Source organism: Gymnoscopelus braueri (assembly GCF_963280865.1).
Source record: "Gymnoscopelus braueri genome assembly, chromosome: 10".
Lineage (NCBI taxonomy): Eukaryota > Metazoa > Chordata > Actinopteri > Myctophiformes > Myctophidae > Gymnoscopelus > Gymnoscopelus braueri.
In genome coordinates this window covers 13,294,929-13,314,716 of record NC_137611.1, presented here as the reverse complement: position 1 = coordinate 13,314,716, position 19,788 = coordinate 13,294,929, and the positions used below count along the sequence as shown (strand labels likewise).

The 19,788-nt window shown below is 41.8% G+C and overlaps 1 protein-coding gene across 2 annotated transcripts in view; it reads right to left on the bottom strand.

Annotated features, from left to right (window-relative positions):
- ankrd12 (ankyrin repeat domain 12) overlaps positions 1–19,788 on the bottom strand; it is a 46,425-nt gene that overhangs the window by 22,407 nt on the left and 4,230 nt on the right. For both annotated transcript variants that reach the window (XM_080441172.1, XM_080441173.1), the window contains exon 2: positions 1,364–1,474. In XM_080441172.1, coding sequence (XP_080297298.1) covers positions 1,364–1,423 — 60 coding nt within the window. In that variant the 5' untranslated portion in view covers positions 1,424–1,474. The remainder of the gene's footprint in view (positions 1–1,363; positions 1,475–19,788) is intronic.

The window sequence follows — 19,788 nt, the reverse complement described above, 5'->3', positions numbered from 1 at the left end:
GATACCGATACCAGTATCGTAAAAGCTGCCGATACTGCCTAAGATACTGGTATCGGTATCGGTGAGTATGCCAGTCTGTGCCAATCCGATTCCACGTAACTTATCACATGACATTTAATTTACAGTCATAGTTTGAATGCTTCAGTTGATGTTGCACGACTGTTTTATACTCTTACTGTACTATTCACATTATTATTTTACTAACTTGTAGCTGCTCTTTAACGATTATGAATGGAATTCTGTTCTCAAACATTTTAATTTCAAGGACTCCCCTAACTCTGAGAGTGTACAAATGGAACCAAATGGACCTGTAACCCATCTGTACACTCTCAGAGTTACACACGTGTAAGGGTCAATTTGGAACCCCCTCAAGGTGGTCCCTGGACCCCACTTTGAGAACCACTGTCCTAGATTTGTTTAAATTACACACTGGTAGTATCGGTTCGGTGCTCTGTATCAACTGATACGCAAGTTATGGGTGTCGGAATCGGTAAGGAAAAATGGGTACATCTCTACTTTCTCAACATGGAAACAATTGTGGAAAATAATTGCGATTATCTCAAATAACTACGATTAGGCAATTATGTAATAATTGTGATAGGCCTAGTCCTCAGCCAACATCTCTTCAAAACTATCGCTGCTTTCACTGCCGAAACCAAACTAAATATATCACGGCCACCTTGAACTTCTAACAAAAACACTGGTCATAACATGTCAGAGGTGCAAAAACAGCCAAAGAAAGTTCTGAGAGACCCATCCTGAAGTTCTGAAAGGCGTAACTTTATAGTTATTGCCTACCCTGTTGGACGGAGTATGTACCAGGCTTAAGGGTCCACTTGGTGCCCTGGTGGTCCCTGTACCACACGTTGAGAACCAGTGTGATAAAGGAATATTAGGAGGGCCTAGTAATGAGTATGTTTAATGATAGGCCCAAACATGTTTAACATTAGCCAACTTCATTCATTTGAAGTAATCCAGGATATTAATGTGATCCGGCAGCAGCAAAATATTCCGGTCTTGGCGTGCAATAATTTTGGAATGAATTCTGAGGACGCTTAGGACGTAATTGAAGACCCCTGTGGGCGTAATTGAAAACTGTGGAGCCGCTGTGAATGGCCCCTGATGACATAATAGGAAACTGTTCGCGCGGAACGAGGTGTATAGCGAAACGCCAACACCCGGGTGGCCGACCAACGGTGTAACTTCATTAGTCAGTGACTCAGTTAGAGACTTTCACGTTTATAGGGTCGGCGGCGCCACCGTTGCAGCCCAGTCAAAAAAGCAGACACCTCATCACTTAGGTTTGCCACCTGGCTGTAGTGCTACCGTGTGTGTGTGTATGTGTGTGTACGTGCTTCTGTACCTTCTTCCCCGCCTGCTTATCCACCATGGCTCCATCTCGGTCACTCCCAGGTTTGGCCATGGTGTGGCACCTGACTAGCTGTGACAGCTACGCAGTGAATTCATCATGCACCTGGAAAAAACACCAGACAAAAAATCACACTGAGTGAGTATCATGTCAACATGACATGTCCCCTGTTAAACCTGGCTGCACACTGGGTTTAACCGAAAGCACATTGTGATTGCTTGCTATTAAACCATAGTGACAGAAAGTTCTTAAGTCTCCACACACCCGAGTGCTGTTGGCCTAAGACTAAATTGTCTATAAATCAAGTAGGGAAAAAACTAAAAAAATCCACACACCGGTTTTAAACTACAATGGTCAGGCTGATGATGACCTTCATATCTGAAGAGACAGAAACATAAAATGTTCCCTAAAAACTCCCGTCATTGACTCACTGACAGAGAGCTGATAACTATGAAAGTTATTTTCTTTTCAGCAGATTTTATATGCAAGGCTTGGGGGAAAAGAAAGAATGCTCTCTATATGCAATGATTTATATGTTGTGTCCTATAAGTCCATGAGAGAGTCTCTCATGGACAGCTGTTTAGAAGGAATAAAAACTAAGCAGGGGTCTACAGACAACAAGAGATTTAAGAGCTGACAATCTAACATGTTGATATAAAATATCAGTCCTTGAGAGTAATAATTAAGGTTAGTATAGGTCGATGATGATTGGGGAGGGGGCAAAATATATGTTTGCCTCTTACATTAACATTTTAACTACTATAAAAAGCATTCAATATATATATAATATTCATTCTTAAAAAGGTTTCAATATATTGCCAACATTTACTAGTCTTAAGATTCAAGATTCAAATAATGTATTACCATTTCAATGAAACATTGTTATGAATTAATCTTAGTGTGTGCTTGGGATAGACAAAACAATACAATACAAATACACCCCAGCATAAACATCATATCCAACAAAATAAATAAAACAACACGTAATCGGTGCATTAAAAAGAAAACCCCACTAGGGGACATAGTTAAGTTAAATTGATGATCTGGACTGATTATGAGGAGTTGAGGGCGCTCACTGCCTCAGGATGTGTGCCGTTACGGAAATGAGTGGTTCTGGTCTTAAAACATTGTAACCTTTTTCCTGAAGGAAGTGGGACAAAAAGTGCATTGGCTGGATGAGAGGGGTCCCTGATTAATGACTTGGTGGGTCAAGATTTCACACATTACATTATCATATTATGCAGCAGGATTTCTCACTAGTGCCACTTCTCTACGATTATTAATTGTGGAATCTAAAAAGCATGATGTATGATTATGCATGACTTTATTTTTTGCATCCCCTGCCATGTTGCTACTTCACTCTGTGCGAACAACTGTTCCAGTGTTTTGACTGGATATAAACTGAGAAGGGGCCTGCATAAAACATTGGCAGGCCAAGAACAGAGATTTAAGCACAGATACTGTTAAATACAGATGCTTTACAGATACTGTTTATACATGCAGCTTGGTTTTTCCGGCTAAAAACATCTGCTTCACATAGGAAGCAAGGAGCAGGATATCAGAGCCCGGGACTAACAGTCTTGTCAATGTGGAGCTCAACTTTTGTTTCTTGATGAAAGCTGCGTGAGCCAGGCAGTAATAAGGGGAATTTTGCAGAGATTTCCATTTCATTTCTTTCGAGACTGACCTTAAAACAGAGCCAGTGCAAGGGATATTACGGCTAGGCAAAGTGCAGCATGAATCACTCGTTTAGGGGCTCTCTCGAATCATCTAGGCCTCTCAGAGGAAACTTCCCTTTTGACGCCGTGACCAAGCAGCTTTGTGATGTGGTTTGTGTTACCAGATTAAGCTGGTAGTAAGAGCAGTAACATCAATGGGGGTATTGTGGGTGTCGGTGGTATTCCGGACCAAGTATGACTCATCTATGTTTAACATGAGAGTTAATGGAGTGTGTTGGTTTTCTAGGCAGGTGATACCATGTTCATTCATTAGCATGTTTTCAGGCACTGTCAACTTTTAGTGCATCAGTTTACATACTGTACATTATATAAGGCAAAAAAGCCCTTTCATCTAGGTTGAGAGAAATTGCATTTTGTGGCCTATTTCTCTTCTGGAACGCCTGTATGTGAGTGTGTGTTCCATTTCTGTACACCACAAAGGCCAAAGGGCCACATTCTCAGGTCCATAAGAACCTAAAAAATCTCCTACTGCTGAGTAACTATGCCATATTGACCTGCTATTCTTTCAGCTCTGCTTACATACAGGGGGTGAAAACTAACTGAGCTATGGTAGCCATGTTGCTCCAATAACAGTCTAGCCTCGCAGCTCAGCCAAGACTATTGAGATGTCCAGCATTAGTCAGCAGTTTGGCTGAGTACCACTGAAATGTTTGCATACCGATACCGGTTTAACAGACCTTCCTCTAATACCTTACCTTGCCGAATGACAAGGCATATTTCATCCAAGTAAATTAGTTTGTCCTGCTCATTTACAACATAATGAAACCATGCTGAGCTGATTTCCACAGTTCAAACAACCCATAATTAAAATGTTGCATTGAAAGAATCCAACATTTCAAAGTTCTCCAAAATCCTTTAAACTTTACTAATCAATGATAATACCAACAATCCACACAGTACCAGCATCATTTGTTGATGCGAAGCCCTTGTGGCTGGGGCAAGGCCAGTGAGGGGTCCAGCATTAGTCAGCAAATCTCCACCATGCAGCATTATCATTCAGACAGCTGAGAGGGCCACAGCGACTGTAGGTGTGAAGAGACCAGTGTAAAGAGAGAGACCAGTGTTTGTGGAGGGGGGCCGGGGCTAGGTATTAAAGCAGTGCGGAGGGCTCGAGAGCAGACCAGAAAACAAATGCTGACACGACTCCAATGTGTCCCAGAGACACAGCCAGGAGGGTGTGACTATAATTACAGAGGTATTTGGGCCCTTTGCCAGTTTGGCATTCGTGTCCAGTGTCCACAGTGTTTCACGAGCAACTCTGGACTGCGTAAAGTGACTGCCGTTAACCTTGGCCTTTTTAGAGGCAAGATCAAAACCATCACTTTGACAGCTACTACAGTTCACGAAGACTCTGAAGCTGAGAACAGTTTGGCACGCAACCTAATTCACTGACATATCACTTTTTTACATGCCTGACATTTGCTACATAAAACTGGGTCAAAAGAAATGCAGTATAAGGCTGAACCTTGTATGGGCTAATGTGTGAAATTGTGGGCAATTTGTTAGAATGATAAGTCATAATGTGAATCCTTGGATATGAAACGTTCAGATATTTTCCGGAGTGGCCCCTGTAATATTTATTGTGCTGAAGTAAAAACAAAACAAAAAAGAGGGAAAAAAATCGAATAAATGTAGTTGTAAGAGCAATACTTTCCAGTCATATCTTGGAATGTTTTATTTAATCTGAAAGATAAATGATTAAAGCCTCACTATGTAACTTTTTCTTTATGAATAAAATTTTATTTTGTCCAATCTGTAATAGTAGAGTATGTTAATAAAATATAACGTACAAATGGGGTGGTTGCATTTTGTCTCCCTGCTCTTCTATTGACATTTAGATCGTGTCAAAGGTCATGTCTCACCTAGACACAGGATCTGACACGTATTTTGACCTGATGGTCAAGATTCAATTTATATTTAGCAAGCAGGCCGGCTCAAGGGTAAAAACATTCAGCACTTAAGCAGGAAACCAGGTTCAAATCCAGGGTAGAAGAGGAAATTTACATAGTGCCGCTTTAACTCATTGTAACTAACTATTGTATCATCTGTTGACTGCAGATGTGTCATTTCTAAGACTCAGTCAGTCTGTATCGAGTGGTTAGTCAGAATGAGTTTTATTTGGGTGCTTTAACTGCGCTCTCTCCCTTATGCCTCTCGGCATACGGAGAGCTGTTTTCACTCCTACTCTGCTCTATATTGGATTGTTACAGTAAGCAGATGTTGCATTTGAAAGAATTATAATGAAGCATATGACAAAATCAGTAAATAAGCTAAAAAGTAAACCGATTTCTGCCTCGCTGCCCTACGCTCTGAATAAACCCCGTTCATGTGACAGACTGAGCAATGGGGTAAACTATACAGATGATCGTAAATTGATGAGGCTTATTACCGGTTCAAATTTAAAATGTGCCTTGACCAGACCCCCAGTTTCGCATTGGAATGGAGGTGCTGTGCTGATTGGTGATCGGTCTATATTTTACACAAAACCATTTGTCTGGTGAGAACCTGAGCTATTTACCCAATATGCTTTAAGTGGGTTCAGGTTCTTTCAGGATATTCTACGAGTGATTTGTAAGGAATCAAATTAAATATTGCAGATAAGACCCACCAACCTCCACTATATCCCATAGCCTGACGGACAGTCGTTCTGTGATTGGCTAGTCCGTTGTTAGGCCAACCTGCTGACCAATGCTGTAAATTAATCACTCAAGCTTCTTTCACATTATGAACTCTGTCCAGGGAATCCGGTAGGGACACGGTCCAGTCAGGTGTCAACCTTTCGTACAAGCAGCACACAACAGGAGACTGTCCGTGTGAGACATATTCTCACATAACTGTAAATACCCTGTTTGGAAATACAAGGCACAGTATCTGGATAGAATCGATTCATTTCTACCCCTCTATCTAAAAGCACCACACACCTGATACCAAACAACGACCTTGCCCTCAAGTGAGAAACTTGAGGGCAAGAGTGGGTAAGAACGTTCAGGCACAGCCACTTAACAAAGCGATACAGATACCAGCAGGAGTTACAACTAATATGGATCCACCTGCCATCTTATGAAATTGATCAGCCCCAACATATGCTGTTCTCTGAGGTTCCCCCACAGCAAACATCCAAATCACATTGATAAACCAGTGGATTTCCTTCAAAATAAAGAGGAGGACTTGCAGGGCCAATGTGGGTTGCCACTGGCAGGCTACTCGGGCTCCGGAAAGAGGTGCGTATTTTCCTCTCGGACACACTGTCCCAGTAAGTTGTAATATTACTCTCCTCTTATCAAAACCCCCATTTAAAAAAAATTAACCTATACTAGAACCATAATCCTTAACTAATACAGTTAATTTATTATCGTCTATTATAGCAGTTGGATGCGTGCACAGGCTTGTTCACATGTATGTTGTTAGATCGGTGAGCCGTGAAGGCTGGGGGACTGGGTTCACTTAATAATAGGCTAAAAAGTAAGCAATAAAATATTTGAATATACTACTTGAATATACAAACAAATAAATAAAAGCATCAAAATGTTAATGCGATTATAGAGGAAGAACGACAGCTCTACAATGTAGGGACATTGAGAAGTGCTGAGTTACTGCTATCAGTGTCACCACAGACACATGGACCAGACAACAAATGTAAGTATAATGATGGCAACAGGTAAACAGCAACTGAGAAAAGAGCTGTGACAGTTGTGTACGTCACGAAATGACGAGACAATGCACCGCACATGATCTTGTTGTACACTGAGATGCTGCCGCAGTAGTAAGAACATGTATAAAAAGGTTTCTAATATCACAAACTTTGGAACAATCTTCCACCACACATCAAGTCCAGGAAAGAGACGTAGTTTTTAACAATGTTTAGCTTATGAGCAGTCTGGGAGGAATTTCCCCTTATATGCTTCACATAGGGGGGATTTATACAGTTCGGGGGGGATACTACATATATTTAAAAGGTGCAGCAGATATGTTAATATATACTCTATATTCTGATAGTAATCATTGCTAGCGAGTGTTTGTTCACTAACAGGAGTCTTCCCTGTCTCTCCAGCTCTTTAGGAAACTATACATACATGAGATTTATATCAAGCGAAAGTAAAGACCACTTCTCTCATCCCCTGCTCTTCTCTCTCAATCACTCACGTGCAAGCCGCATCCTTAAAAAGAACAGATCTACAAGCCAGCAATGCAGATTGTATGGCAATGTGTTGATAGTTTGTAGATTTATTTATTTGCATGTGACAACCCTATGGCGCTTGACTGGGCTCTATGCAGCTGGATGGACACACACCGTGGCTTATAGACAAACAATGCAGGGAAGAGAGAGCACTTATCTTGGTCTAAAACAAATCACGCTCATTGTTAGCATAGCATTGCTTGAATTAATAACCATATTATTAATGTTTTGGCAATCGCAATAAGTTACTTATTACTGGAGAAAGTAATATTACAGTTATATATTAATTAGTAAAGCATTGCTGCCCAGCACCGCTTAAGCCATGAAGACCGGGAACGCATCTGTGACATTTTAAGATTTATTTGGCTATTCAGAAATAGCAGATATACAAGCTCATAGCGTGCACTGAGTGCCGCACTATGAGCTTGTAGATCTGCTATTTTTTGAAAAAAATAGACCCCCCCCAGAAGCAAAGATTTGAGTTACAAATGTTTACTTTAAAAATATTTGTCACTCGGTTCTGCACTATGAGCCGCACTATGACCTTGTATATCTGCTATTCTTGAATAGCCAAGGAAATCGACACAGATGCGTGCCTGGATTGAATGGGTTAAATATTCTGAATAAATATGTAGCCTATTGAGATATGGGGGGGGGGGCAGTGGCTCAGGAGGAGGTAGAGCGGCCGCTTGGGAAACGGGAAGGTTCCCAATTCGAACCCGGGCTCCCCCAGAGTTAGTGTCGATGTGTCCTTGAGCAAGACACTGACTGAACGCCCTAATTGCCCGCATGTTGGTGCCTTGCATGGTTTCCTCTGCGTCGTTGTGTGAATGTGTGTGTGAATGGGTGAAGATAATGCACATTGTAAAGCGTGTTCGATAAAGGCGCTATATAAATGCACCATTTACCATTTACATGTATGACAACACAATAAACCTGGGCTTTGAACCAGTTGAAAAACAAAACGGCAAAACACAGGTGAAGATGTTTTTGGAATCGGTGTAAAGCAGTGGTTTTCAACTCTTTTCATATCACGGTCCGTTATTTACTGGGCATTTGAGCCACGGAACCACCGTTTGATGAGATTTAGCCTCTCATACCCAAGACTTCGAATATTTTGTTATCGTTGGATACGATTTCGTCCAAAATTCCATGCTGTATTGATGTTGGTACCATAGGAGAGATAACAGGCAAATGTTGGTCAAAATAACAATTCTTCTACATTATCTAATTGTGGAGACTTCTTGTAAATTAAGTAATGCAGATGTTTAACAATAATTTAGCTCTTGAGAGCGTAAAATGAAACCAAATGGACCCGAAAGGGTCCATTTGGTTCCATGTTACACTCTCAAGAGTTAAAGATCTATAAGGGTCCATTAGGTTACCAACTCTCCATCATTTAGCTGGGGACCACCTGCAACCCCCTCAAGGGCCACCGGTGGTCCCCGGACCACTGGTTGAAAACCACTGGTGTAAAGGGTCCTCCTCTGTAGATACCTCAGTCTCAGAGAAGAGACGGATGGATGGATGGATGAGGGACAGACAGCCAGGAGACTACGTCATAAATCCTGTCTCCAGGTAATTGCATAAAACCCGTCCCCAGTAGTGGCCTACCATACGCTTTAAGGCTACTTTCACCATTTTATGCTACTTGTAGTAAACCGTACTGTTATATCATTGTTTTTATTCATTAAAGCATTGATTACATATTGGTGCTCCTAACATTTTCGTGGGTGCTCCAAGTAAAAAAGGGGGAAGAGACATTTGTGCCAGTATTGTATCGGTATGTCAGTGTCGCATGCCGAACATAGCTGATCCGCAAGCACACAATGCGTTGCAAGCCATGTTATTTTGGGTGCGCGGGTAGCATTTATATACAGGCATAGCCAGCGGAGGGGAGGGGAAGGGTTGGCTCGTGCATCATGTAGCCCATGTAGAGTAACACAAAGTGGGGTCCGGGGACCCCCAGGGGTTCTTGGGGGTGGGGTTTCCAGGGGGTCCTCAGCAAAATGTGTTAAAGGTAGGGTAAGTGATATTTTTTGGTTAAAACAAAAAGTATTTTGTTAAAAGGTTAAAATACTATATTCCGATAGTAATCATTGCTATAGAGTGTTTTTTCAGTAACAGATGTCTCCCTGTCTCTCCAGCTCTTTAATAAACAGAAAATACATTTTTCGGTAGGTGTCAAAATCTCAGCCAATCAGGAGAAAGTACCCATCTTTAAGCTTAATTTGTATAGTGTTCCAGTTCCAATCTTGTGCAGTAAAACTCAGAGAGATAGCATCAAGTTCATCCCTATGATATACAGTACATTGTCATCAAAACAGCAGAATTATTCAAAAGGGACAAAGGATGAATGTGTTGAGGTTCTTTGATCTGTAAATCAATGGTATGGTAAATAATTAAACAGGCTAGACTAGATACCCGACTTTTGAGGAAAAAAATAATACAATATCTCTGACTACAGAATCGACTCATCAAGACCTAATAGAAGATTACCCAAATATGCTGGGTGTCAGGGAGGATGGTTCAATCGACTTAAATATTGATGACAGTCTGACCAATGAACTTGAAAATACAAAATAGACAAGTTAAGCAAATTATAAATAACCAATTTGTAGTGGCTAAATAAAATATAGACGACTGGCTATACTTTGTCGTACAAATTGGATTAATAAACAGACAGGGGTGATACATGTATATTAATGTCAATCAACTAATGTCTTAGGATAGGTTGCGTATGGCACAAGATCCATTTTGTAGCTGATCTTTAACGTGACATGAAGCAGACAAAAAACATTTGACTTGGCAAATTGCAAAAAGATGTGACTCGGGTGTGCACGTAACAAGCACTGAGAAACAGTTGATCTTTAATTTTCCCGAAGTAGACTGGATTTTAGGCCGCTTACATCAATAGTCAGGACTCGAAAGCAGCTCACAAAAAAGGCAGTAACGCAGTAAAGGCACCAGACGGCTGGAAATGTTTCAATGCCTGGCTATCCAACCGGCGGTCAGCACTTGTGGAACACCCTGATGTGTGTTCCTGTGTTTTACGTCTGCTGGTTCCTGAGTCTGACTGACAACAATAACAGACATTTGTCTGTAGTAGCTGGTTTGTTGGTGGTGCATGTTGTCCCTGAGACCCAGCGCGGATACAGGGGCACACGTCCTTGCGTGCAGCGCCACAGTTGTGGCAGAGAGATGTGGGCGGGGTGGGTTATTATGGTGGCAGTGGTGGGGTGCATGTACAGCGAGGGGGGGGTAGTGAAGCTGGGAGAGATGTAAGTACGCACACACACGCACGCAGTAACCTGATCCACTGACTGCAGGATGGAACAGGGAGGGAGTAAGGCTAAGAATAGCCGTCAGCCTGACACACGGCAGAGAGAACACCAGCACTTCCAGCACCACCAGTGTGGCCGCACTACGGCTTTACCACTGTACCGCCTGCTGTGCATAAGATACACGCAACATACACACGTACACAGACACACACCATGTGGAAAATACATCCGATTCTTCCCTGCTGGCCTCCCGTGAGGCTTGCACATATAATAGCGCGCACAAAGAAGAAACCAAGTCAAATAAAAGGGCAGGATTGCGTCTCAATATTACACAAGGAAGGAACAGCTGTAAACTAACGCCAGCTGAGGTTTTGATTTGAATCTAGCGTAAGCCACGCCACGTTCTCCCCTCCCTCTTACAAAGGGAAGGGGAGTGGGGATGGGTCGTCTAATGGGCTCAAGGAGACACACTACGTTGGCTGCGACAGTAAACAGCAGGTCACGTGGCCACGCTGCTGCTGTGTGTGCCATCAGGCTAGAAATGATGGGGGAGGTCTCTCAGCTGTACTCCCACCCACCGCTCAGCCGCCTCCGCCTCCTCAGACCCCCTAATGAGCAGCAGGACAAAGCCAGGAGGCAAATCCTGATTATCGAGACTGGAGGAGGAGAGAGGCGGAGAGACAATAACCTAGCAAAAAGACCCAGCCATCATAAACGCACTGGCGCGCACACACACATGCTGCAGACATCCATGCATACACTGTGCACACTTCAGCATTTACACACAACAATGTCCCCCCCCCACCAACACACATGTATGTACACCAAATCTGTTTCTGCACCATGCCCTAGAACTGTCTACTCAAATTATTTTTGCTGCAGGGAAAATGCTGGGGGGCGGGGGTCCTATGCTTTAACATGTGGTCAGTTAATCCCGATGTCTGTGTAGCAACATGGAGGTGACAGAGAGAGAAACCAACTGGACTCGCGCCTGGCCCTGCAGTGGCATTACACCATATGTAAGCATGACCTCAATGCCTGGTCCGAACATCATGTGACTAGAGAAGGAAATCACAAGGTTATAAATTATATTAAAAGATAAATACAATTGTACAAAATTTTAATTTAAAAAAACACAAAAGCAACATAAATTGTATTGCACTTGACATGGGAGCTTTAGCTGACACTGTAGTCTCACAAGGATACAGCTTTTCACTATTTTTTTTTATAATATAATGCCTATAATGCCTTCACAAGTCACCATAGAAACGTCTGTTATGGTCAACTGGTTTTGGACTCATTTCGACATGGTGGACAAACAAAAAGTGACACATTATGCCCTGGGGCGTCTGCTCACCTCTCACTAGCCTAACCCCTTGACAGACTAAACACGCAGGCCCTAACCACCATGTCTGGCCTTCGTTACACTCATTTGTTAGGGCTGCATATCCCAGACAGCCATTTTACTGGGAAGAGATGCTCAGCTCCGACCTTTGAATCAGTGCGAGAAATAAATAGGGTTACATTTACTAACTGGAAACGAAGGCTCAGCACAGGCCTCGACACCGATACACGCCCACTACGTTGGCCAGGAAGAGAGGGAGAGAAATAGCAAGATATAGAGACAGCATGTAAGGAGGCAGAGAGGAAGAAATAAGAGAACGAGACAGAGAGAGAGAGAGAGAGAAATGGTGAGAGAGAGGGAGAGAGAGAGAAAGAGAGAAAGAAAATGGGGGAGGGACAGGGGGAGAGAGTCAGTGAGTGCCTTAAGAACCCTATCACCACCATTATGAATGTAGGTTAATGATCAGATACCCAAGCAGTGGACGAGAACAATGAAGCCTTTACTGTTGAATATGGGTTTAAACGGAGGTGGAGGGGGGGTCAGGCCAAAGGTTAAGACCTAGGCGTGGGTCTAGCTCTGCACAGACGGTCCTCAGATTTCAACCGCAGCGCCAGACTCACATGAGCAGCGTGACAGACAAAGCGTTGAGGATTTCAAGGCTAGATAAAGCTAGACAAGCAACGGCAACGCTACACTATGAGACCCTGAGTGTTAAATTAACTCAAAACGAGTACAAATGTAACCAAAGGATTAATTTGGTTACATGTAATACACTCTCAAGAGTTACAAATGTGTAGAATAACACTTGAGGATTTCACTGTGGGCTTGGGTATAGAAAGATGATGATTAAGTGATAGAAAATCTTGAAGGGATCGTTTGTCAGAATTGCCAGACTCCGCTTCATTTCAAAGACTCGTGATATGTTTGCTGAATTATTTACATTTTTGTGGACAACCAACATTGCTGCATGTACTTGAGGAAGACATCTTGATCGAGAGAGCTTACGAAAAAACATTTAGCAAATTTTATGATCAGTATAAGGTACCAGTTTTAGGTAAAGGTCTTCCAAAACAGACCATGATAGGATTTAATATACACTACAGACAATTCCCAAAGCTAAGCAGCAGGGAATAGCATGTGCGTGAGCTGGACCCGTTTATACAATAGGAATATAAACATGACAACCAAAAATCAAAGCTGGTCAAACCTTTTAGTTGTGCCTGGTAGTTTTCTCTCATCTATGAACTCATGTGAAATTAAATCAACCATCATTTCAAGGTTATTTTCCCATTCTATGCCTGGTAAACGTGGCCAAGTAAAAAGATGAAGGCAAATGCTTTAAGGCTGTACAGTCTGAGAAGAAGCCACGCGACTCCGCAACCATAAAGTAGAAATGCGTCGGTGGCTATGAGGGTGTTACAACCACAGGGGGATCCCCGGCTATTAGGTTCCATTGGATCAAACTAGCAGGCCTTGGTCTGAAGTGCAGAGTAAACTACAGGGAAATGTTGTGTCACTCTTCATTATGGCATTCAAGACATGACGCAGTGTGCACCTGTCACATTCTATCAGCCGTGATGAGGCGTCGATCCGATCATAGGCTCTGCTCTGCTCTGCACATGGCCCTCCATGCAGTGACCTAAAGCCCCACATGGACATAGCTTAGGCCTGTATCAGCCACTTTGCTAAAGGTCCACTGCCTGACTGTGTGTCCAGATGTCTGTTTGGAGGAATGGGATCATATTTGAAAATATATATATATCAATGGCCAATTTACATCTTTAATGAATAATAGTAGCTTATTGTTTATTTTCTTAAGTACCACTGCGCATCAGAAGTAACATAAGGCCAACGCAGAATGGTTGACATGCTAATTTCCAACCTTAAAGAAAGAATAACCTTCAAGTATTTTTAAATACAAGATCCTTGATCAACTCGGTATTATACAATGAGATGAATGGAACCAGATGTGTTCAGCTTCCAGTAAGCTACAGTGCTTTTGATATCATGAGAACCAGGGTCACATTGTCTATTAAACAATAGCCTAATTAGTATAATCGTACACCGTAGGTAAACAAATACATACACTGATGAAAAGTGCTGCCTGCCTTCTCAATACATACATTGAACATTTTCTAAAATAGCTTCTTAGAAGAAATAGTATTTTGTATCAATGGTGTCATGACCTTTTATGCATTACACCATCAAAATTCCGCCCCATAATTATTTTTATAAATATTGTATATGTATAGTTTCTTATAATTGTGTGCATGAAATGTGCTACGGCAATGGCATATAGCACAAGTCTTGACTTCACTAAAATGCATTGGTTAAAATTTAACAAAACATTGTTCATTTTGTTACCATCTCTCTTCCCTGAACAAAAACAGAACAGTAACTAGTAGGCCTTAGATTAATGTAATCGCGCTATAAGCTGAGGACTGCTGATTGAAGGCTGCAGCTCATTCACAACAACCATTTCCAGTCAATCAATCTTTCACAGTTAAAGTGATGCATCATGTGGCAGCAGTGCTAAGCACTCTCCATTACAATGAGTGTGTTGCATTGCTTGCCCATGCATTTTACAATGTTGCTCGGCAGTCGGCATACTCCTGTACGTGTAAACACTATGTCCTACCACTGTCCCTGCTATTGCAGCAGCCGATGTAAGCCCATGTCCTGATTATTACTAACCCAGATATGATAAGCTTGGACGAGCAGACATTAGCCAGACATACTGACGCATGCACATAAACTTATCCCATTTACCATCAGGTTTTCATGGCTTGTGTAGTTAATGTTTACATTGTAGAACGCTCTAAATGTCTTGTAAATTCCTGCATGTCGAGATTTATTTTTCATTGAGCCAAACTGCGTATGCTACATTTGACCTTAATGATGTGAGCTGACATGTTTACTTGGTGATGATGCAACTGTGATGGGACTATCACAATATTATTGCATTGTACATTATGGAAGAAACGTCAAGATCTGGCTTAATTTCTTTGACATCATCCTAATATAATTTACACCAAAACATGATGCATCAACTTTTTAGAAAAGAGTGGCACAGTTGAAGTTTAATCTCAACAACCATCATTTTGATTGGATAAAGGAATGGAATTTCTGGGAAACTTTTACTTAAAAATAGGTTTTTAAGGCTCTATTGTCAGCCTAAATGGTGGACAATCATCATTGGCTATATCCCAACAGTCTAGTAAGAATGGCAAAAACCACACCACTGTAAACGTTAACCAAACTTGACCCCTTTCTGGAAATCTGCTCCAAAAATACAAGGATACAGTAAAGCACATGGTGTTCCATAGAATATAGTCACATCATATCAGGGATTTTTTTTAAAGAGTAATTTGCCCACTTCCTTCATGAGCAAATTCTTTTTAACCTATTTAGGAACAGGATGGTCATCCTCAGGTCTGCATGAAAGCATGGTCACTAAAACGGCTAAAGTAAACAGGATATGACCTCTTTCTTTGCCACTGGTGAAATGAGAGACACCCATTCCCAGGCAATTAAGCATGCAAACCTCAGACCCATTGTCATAAAACATCTTACAACTATCAATGCAGCCATCTCCTCATTCAGAAAAACTCACTCCTGGGCCTTAATAATCGACCACTTAACACATAAACAGCCTGGCCTTTTCCCCTCTCACTCGTGTTTCCTTGGAATTTACACCCAGCATTCAAACGGCCATGGGAGCTTGCAGGCTTATGAATCGCCAAGCCCTCAGAAAGCACATGATTGGTTATCGAGTCAACATCAGTATGACCCGCAGCCGTTACACACTGAGACACGGCGCTCTCGCCGACTGTCAACGGACTAAACAAAACAACGCTCTCCGCACAGAGTCTACTGCTGGCAATGCTCACACATGTTGTGTAATCAGCAGGCTCCACCCTCTACCCTCCACGCACACACAGACACACTTGCTGGGCCTCTCAGAGACGCAGATACATACTCGCCTGCCAAACTCAACTGCAGATATGCCTGGGCCTTGCTAGAGGCACTTCATATCATGAACAGCACTTGTGCTTTCACAATCTCATTTGAACTGCAACGCACTAGAAAAGGTGGCCAATCCTTTAGAATTCAAGGGGGAAGTCATACAGTGCAGATTTCTCAAGCTACAGCCCTGCCTGGAATTAGGGGGAGTAAGAAGATTTTTTTTTTGCCTTAAGGTCGCTTTTGTCAGAGATTTCTTTTTTTTAAATAATTTCCTATAAGACCGTTTCCAGAGCCTGATCTCCCCCTTCTGCATATAATCCTGTTCCAGCAGCTCCGAAATGACACCAACATTTTGTGTTATGGTTCACATTAGTCACTGACAGCAGTTTTACATTTCAAAGTGTTGAAGAAGTGGTCCCGGTATTGGCCTTGTTGGCCGAGAGTCAAACTACAACTAACCGTTGAAGGGGCTTTCCCTAAAAGATAAAGGACAGATATGATATTCAAAACAAAGAAAAGCGGAACTTGGTAAGTAACATCATGCTGTCTTACAACCACATAAGCCGTCTTACAACGACTGGCTTACACTTCAACAATACTGATGCTATTGCGAAACAGGGTTGCCTACTGGTTGGAAAAGGTCAAAAGTTCAGTACCCACAACAGTCAAATATCCTGAATCAAGACACTGAACCCGATCTGCTCAATCACTGCACGTCTCTCTGCAAGTCTCTTACAAGCAGCAGCTGAAGTCTTAGAATGTGAATGCAAAACATTTGAGAATACAGTACGCATATGAAGCTGGAAATACCGTCGTTTAAAAACAAAACAACCTAGGGAAAAGATTCCGACGCCTACACACTAAAATCAGGCTAAGAAGACTTGGCCTAGCTACGACAGCCAAATCTGCCCAAACATATCATAGCTGGGTAGGCAGGGCCTCTCATGGGAAAAAGTCTCGAGCACAAAGGGCACCGTCCATTAGAGAAACGCTATGACTCATTCTTATTGTGATTCACGTGAAAAAAAGACCAACATTGAGTGAGACGGGGCTCACACAGGAGGGAATTTACTCTCTTGTCAACCCTGCAACGGAGGCTACCATAATATGAGGTATTCTACACACCCATTTCTCTTAACGAGGGCTCATGTTGTCCAGATTGTAAATGGAAGTTGGCAATACTTCCCATTAGTCTATGTTTGTACCACACTACCCTCGTACCCTTTTCAAGGGTCAAATTAAACAAATCCCAACCTTGCAACATAAATGCACTCTTACTCCTAATCTCCAGCAATGAGTGTATTTTTTGCTTAATGTGAACGCACAAATGTAACATGCATTCATGAAATATCTTTCTTTGGATATGCACCTGATGAATGTCGAAACTGTAAAAGTGTCAAGTCATATTGAAACCAGAACATAAAAATAGAAGCATTGTCATTTATACTCGCTGCTCCCTTAAGAGGGACAAGCAATCTTTTCAAAGGCACCTTTCAGCACCTGAGGTCTCTAAAAAGACACTAAGGAATAACGCCAAAAAGAATCAACAACTAAAAACAGAAGATTACTTATAATACGGTTTGGTATCCATGTTACAGCTCTATTGCACTTTACAGCATAGTATGTACTGTACTCTTGACAGCTAAGAAGCTTAGCATGGTATGGTTTCTCATTCAGTTGTGTATGTTGAGCCATTTTTAATGTGGTGAGTCCCAGGACCCACGGGTGGTCATGCAGGTGGGTCACACACTCAAGTGGTCGGTCCCCAATAATGTGTTTTTTTAATAAAAAAAAAAGAATGTATTGATGAAAATTAGGGCTGTCAACTGAAATTATATTAGAATTTATTGTAAATATTTGATCATTGTTAATATATTTTGCATAGAAAATGCTGCACATAATGCATGACTAATGTCAGAAGTGGTCAGTATCCACAAGAAGGCGCTCGCTGCCAGCAAAGAAAGTACAAAAGGTAAAATATTGTATATCATTTAAACTCATACAATACTCTTCAAAGTGTTGCACGTTGTAGAGTAACACATTTCAAAGTCATCGTCAGTAGTTCTCAGACTGGATTTAACACATTAATTAATTCGTTCTACAAGCGTTTCATTCTAATGTTAGATGTGCACTGCTCTTTGATGTGCCAACACGTGTGCTAGTGACAACTGAAGTGCCTTTTCTATCCAGAGCCACAATCCTGTTGGATTCATCTAAAGCTTGGTGACTTGACTCTAGGTTAAATTCATCCAATGCATCTAATATTCGGGACTGCTGGTCGCCACAAAACCTATAACATTAATATCAGAAAAAGTGGCATATTAAGGTTGAAATGATCGTCATATATAAACTCCAGTAAAGTTTCATTTTGTTTTTAAACAATAGGCATTGATCTGAAACAGCAGCTGATAAAGCGGCAACTCAGAAACAACACGGCAGTGGAAAACATTTTCAAAAAGACAGATGACTGTTTAACTTTATTTGGATGCTCTTCACCTTGTAGGCAGGTTGTTTGCTTCAAGTAAGCTAATGACATCACGTATAGCCTACAGTATGATACCGTAAGTTTGTGATATGCGTTGCCATGAACATTTTTACTAACTAGGCCAATGCCCGTTGGGAATGATCTGTGGATTTTCGGTTCTGGACAACCGCTTATCCAACCGACTTCCCATAAGTTCCCAATAAGCACAACACAACACACCCTCATGTACTCTGTGATAAGCAAGCCAAATTTGAAGTTGATTAGTTGGACGGTCCTCAAGCTTTGTGCGAGAGAGTTTGACACACAGATTTTGTGCATTCATATATTTAACCGGTCCCTGTTTAACCGCAGAGCAGTTCATGCGTGCACTTTTGCAAGAAAGCTGCCCAAATGCCTACCCCTAATATGAGATACATGTCGTGTCCTACAGAACAATATCAACGCTGATTGGCTGTCAGGGCACGTTGGGTGAAGTGGGGGGTAGCGAACGTCGCTTCAGTTGGATTTTTCCAACTGGAGTGAAGAAACAGAGGCGACGGATGGCTTCGTTCGAGCCGCTTCATGTAACATTGTGTGTGTGCATGAGACGGGCACGAACAAACTGTGGTTCACATCTCACTACCTGGCTGCTCGCCTTTTGTCAAACATAGTCCCCCGGCCATCATCATTCTATGTAAATGACTTCACTTGGTGCAATACGTTTTGATGAATAACATTGTAATAACGAAGGATACAGAACTCATCAGGAATAAGTTGTAAACAATTCCATGATTTCTCTTAACCAGTTTTGTTAAATGGGGTTTCATTTACTCTCAAGCATAATATACATATTTGTTTATCAAATGGTCCGCAACAGATTTCTCTGAAATAAGGTAAGACCGGTTGTTGTGCTGTTGCACATAGTTAAAACAGATCACGGTTACGGTAAAGTATAGTCGTCACCACCAAAGGCCCACTTTGGATACCTTGTTAATTTTGTTTTAATTTCGTATGTGACATTTGTAAATGTTTGGGGAAAGAAACTACATCAAATACGAATTAAACCCAGCAATTCTATGTTATAATTGTCTTGGACGGTGGATGGATGTCCTCCGTACATCATTTGGTGACCACTGCTCTGATGAGTGCATTATAGGACTAGATTTGAAGGCCCCATAGCAGCCTGAAAATCTAGTTTGGCAAAAGACACATTGTTTTGGGCACCCGGCTGGGGGACGCATTCAGATGACCACCTGTCGGTCCCGGGACCCACTACATTGAAAACACTGATATACACACTCACAATTGAAAATGGCAGATCTACAAAAACACAACATATCCACAATGCTTCATGATGTGACAAGTTGTGAGCTTGTAGATCTGCCATTTTCACCGTGTGACAGTGGTAGGACGTGGCTTCACAGGTCTTTTGGCAATGGTTATA